At 56.6% G+C, this 2,500-nt stretch overlaps 1 protein-coding gene across 5 annotated transcripts in view; it reads right to left on the reverse strand.

Annotated features, from left to right (window-relative positions):
- The window catches only part of syne3 (spectrin repeat containing, nuclear envelope family member 3), a 54,560-nt gene that overhangs the window by 9,519 nt on the left and 42,541 nt on the right, over positions 1-2,500 (reverse strand). For all 5 annotated transcript variants that reach the window (XM_070547153.1, XM_070547154.1, XM_070547155.1 and 2 more), the window contains exon 10: positions 82-225. In XM_070547153.1, the coding sequence (XP_070403254.1) occupies positions 82-225 (144 nt within the window). The remainder of the gene's footprint in view (positions 1-81; positions 226-2,500) is intronic.

Genomic DNA, 2,500 nt, shown 5'->3' on the forward strand with positions numbered 1-2,500 from the left:
CCACTGTGCACGTTTCTGTAGACTCAGAGCGAAAGCTGTTGGAGAAGCTCTCTGATGGTTCTGGATTCTGATCCAACTCACCAGCAACTGGTCCAACTGGCTCTTCTTTGTGAGGATGTCTGGCTGAAGAACATCAGCTACCTTCAGATGCTCTCTGAACTCCAACAGCCTGGAACTGATCAGCTGATAGGTTTCATCAGCGTCTTTGGTTTTAGATATCAAAACCTGAAAGAGAAACATTGAACTTATCCTCCCACCAGCTGAGACTCCTCCTGGTTCCTTCATAAGGGGACACCAACCCCCTTTCCATAAATTGTTCCCCCAAAATGATCGTAACCATACATAAATATTTAATAGTGATATAGTTCAAAGAGAGCAGATAAATAATAATAAAAAGTTAAACCTATTTATGTGAATATATGGTCTGGCCACGACCCACAGGCAGAGCTCAGGCATGGGGCAGGGTCTACGATTGTCTTTCAAACAATCTCTGAATGCTACTGGGTGTCTGCGGGTGTCTACTGCTGCAGGTGTCTACTGTTGCAGGCGTCTGCTGCTGCGGGTGTCTACTGTTGCAGGCGTCTGCTGCTGCGGGTGTCTACTGTTGCAGGCGTCTACTGCTGCAGGTGTCTACTGTTGCAGGCGTCTACTGCTGCAGGTGTCTACTATTGCAGGCGTCTGCTGCTGCGGGTGTCTACTGTTGCGGGCGTCTGCTGCTGCGGGTGTCTACTGCTGCAGGTGTCTACTGTTGCAGGCGTCTGCTGCTGCGGGTGTCTACTGCTGCAGGTGTCTACTGTTGCAGGCGTCTGCTGCTGCGGGTGTCTACTGTTGCGGGCGTCTGCTGCTGCGGGTGTCTACTGTTGCAGGTGTCTGGTGTTGCAGGCGTCTACTGTTGCAGGCGTCTACTGTTGCAGGTGTCTACTGCTGCGGCTGTCTACTGCTGCAGGTGTCTACTGTTGCAGGCGTCTGCTGCTGCGGGTGTCTACTGCTGCGGGTGTCTACTGCTGCAGGTGTCTACTGTTGCAGGCGTCTACTGCTGTGAGTGTCTACTGTTGCAGGTGTCTGCTGTTGCAGGCGTCTACTGTTGCAGGCGTCTACTGTTGCAGGTGTCTGCTGCTGCAGGTGTCTGCTGCTGCGGGTGTCTACTGTTGCAGGCGTCTGCTGCTGCGGGTGTCTACTGTTGCAGGTGTCTGCTGTTGCAGGCGTCTGCTGCCTCAGGTTTCTACTGCTGCGGGTGTCTACTGTTGCAGGCGTCTGCTGCTGCAGGTGTCTACTGCTGAAGGTGTCTGCTGTTGCAGGCGTCTGCTGCCTCAGGTTTCTACTGCTGCGGGTGTCTACTGTTGCAGGCGTCTGCTGCTGCGGGTGTCTACTGCTGCGGGTGTCTACTGTTGCAGGCGTCTGCTGCTGCGGGTGTCTACTGTTGCAGGCGTCTGCTGCTGCGGGTGTCTGCTGTTGCAGGTGTCTGCTGTTGCAGGCGTCTACTGTTGCAGGCGTCTGCTGCTGCGGGTGTCTACTGCTGCAGGTGTCTACTGTTGCAGGCGTCTACTGCTGCGGGTGTCTACTGCTGCAGGTGTCTACTGTTGCAGGCGTCTGCTGCTGCGGGTGTCTACTGTTGCAGGCGTCTGCTGCTGCGGGTGTCTACTGTTGCAGGCGTCTACTGCTGCAGGTGTCTGCTGTTGCAGGCGTCTGCTGCTGCGGGTGTCTACTGTTGCAGGCGTCTGCTGCTGCGGGTGTCTACTGTTGCAGGCGTCTGCGGCTGCGGGTGTCTACTGTTGCAGGCGTCTGCTGCTGCGGGTGTCTGCTGCTGCGGGTGTCTGCTGCTGCAGGTGTCTGCTGTTGCAGGTGTCTGCTGTTGCAGGCGTCTGCTGCTGCGGGTGTCTGCTGTTGCAGGTGTCTGCTGTTGCAGGCGTCTACTGTTGCAGACGTCTGCTGCTGCGGGTGTCTACTGTTGCAGGCGTCTGCTGCTGCGGGTGTCTGCTGTTGCAGGTGTCTGCTGTTGCAGGCGTCTACTGTTGCAGGCATCTGCTGCTGCAGGTGTCTGCTGTTGCAGGTGTCTGCTGTTGCAGGCGTCTGCTGTTGCAGGTGTCTGCTGTTGCAGATGTCTGCTGTTGCAGGCGTCTACTGTTGCAGGTGTCTGCTGCTGCGGGTGTCTACTGTTGCAGGCGTCTACTGTTGCAGGCGTCTGCTGCTGCGGGTGTCTGCTGTTGCAGGTGTCTGCTGTTGCAGGCGTCTATTGTTGCAGGCGTCTGCTGCCTCAGGTTTCTACTGCTGCGGGTGTCTGCTGTTGAAGGTGTCTGCTGTTGCAGGCGTCTATTGTTGCAGGCGTCTGCTGCCTCAGGTTTCTACTGCTGCGGGTGTCTGCTGTTGCAGGTGTCTACTGTTGCAGGCGTCTGCTGCCTCAGGTTTCTACTGCTGCGGGTGTCTGCTGTTGCAGGTGTCTGCTGCTGCGGGCGTCTACTGTTGCAGGCGTCTGCTGCTGCGGGTGTCTAAAGCTGGGTGT

The sequence above is a fragment of the Nothobranchius furzeri genome, chromosome 18, assembly GCF_043380555.1.
Source record: "Nothobranchius furzeri strain GRZ-AD chromosome 18, NfurGRZ-RIMD1, whole genome shotgun sequence".
NCBI lineage: Eukaryota > Metazoa > Chordata > Actinopteri > Cyprinodontiformes > Nothobranchiidae > Nothobranchius > Nothobranchius furzeri.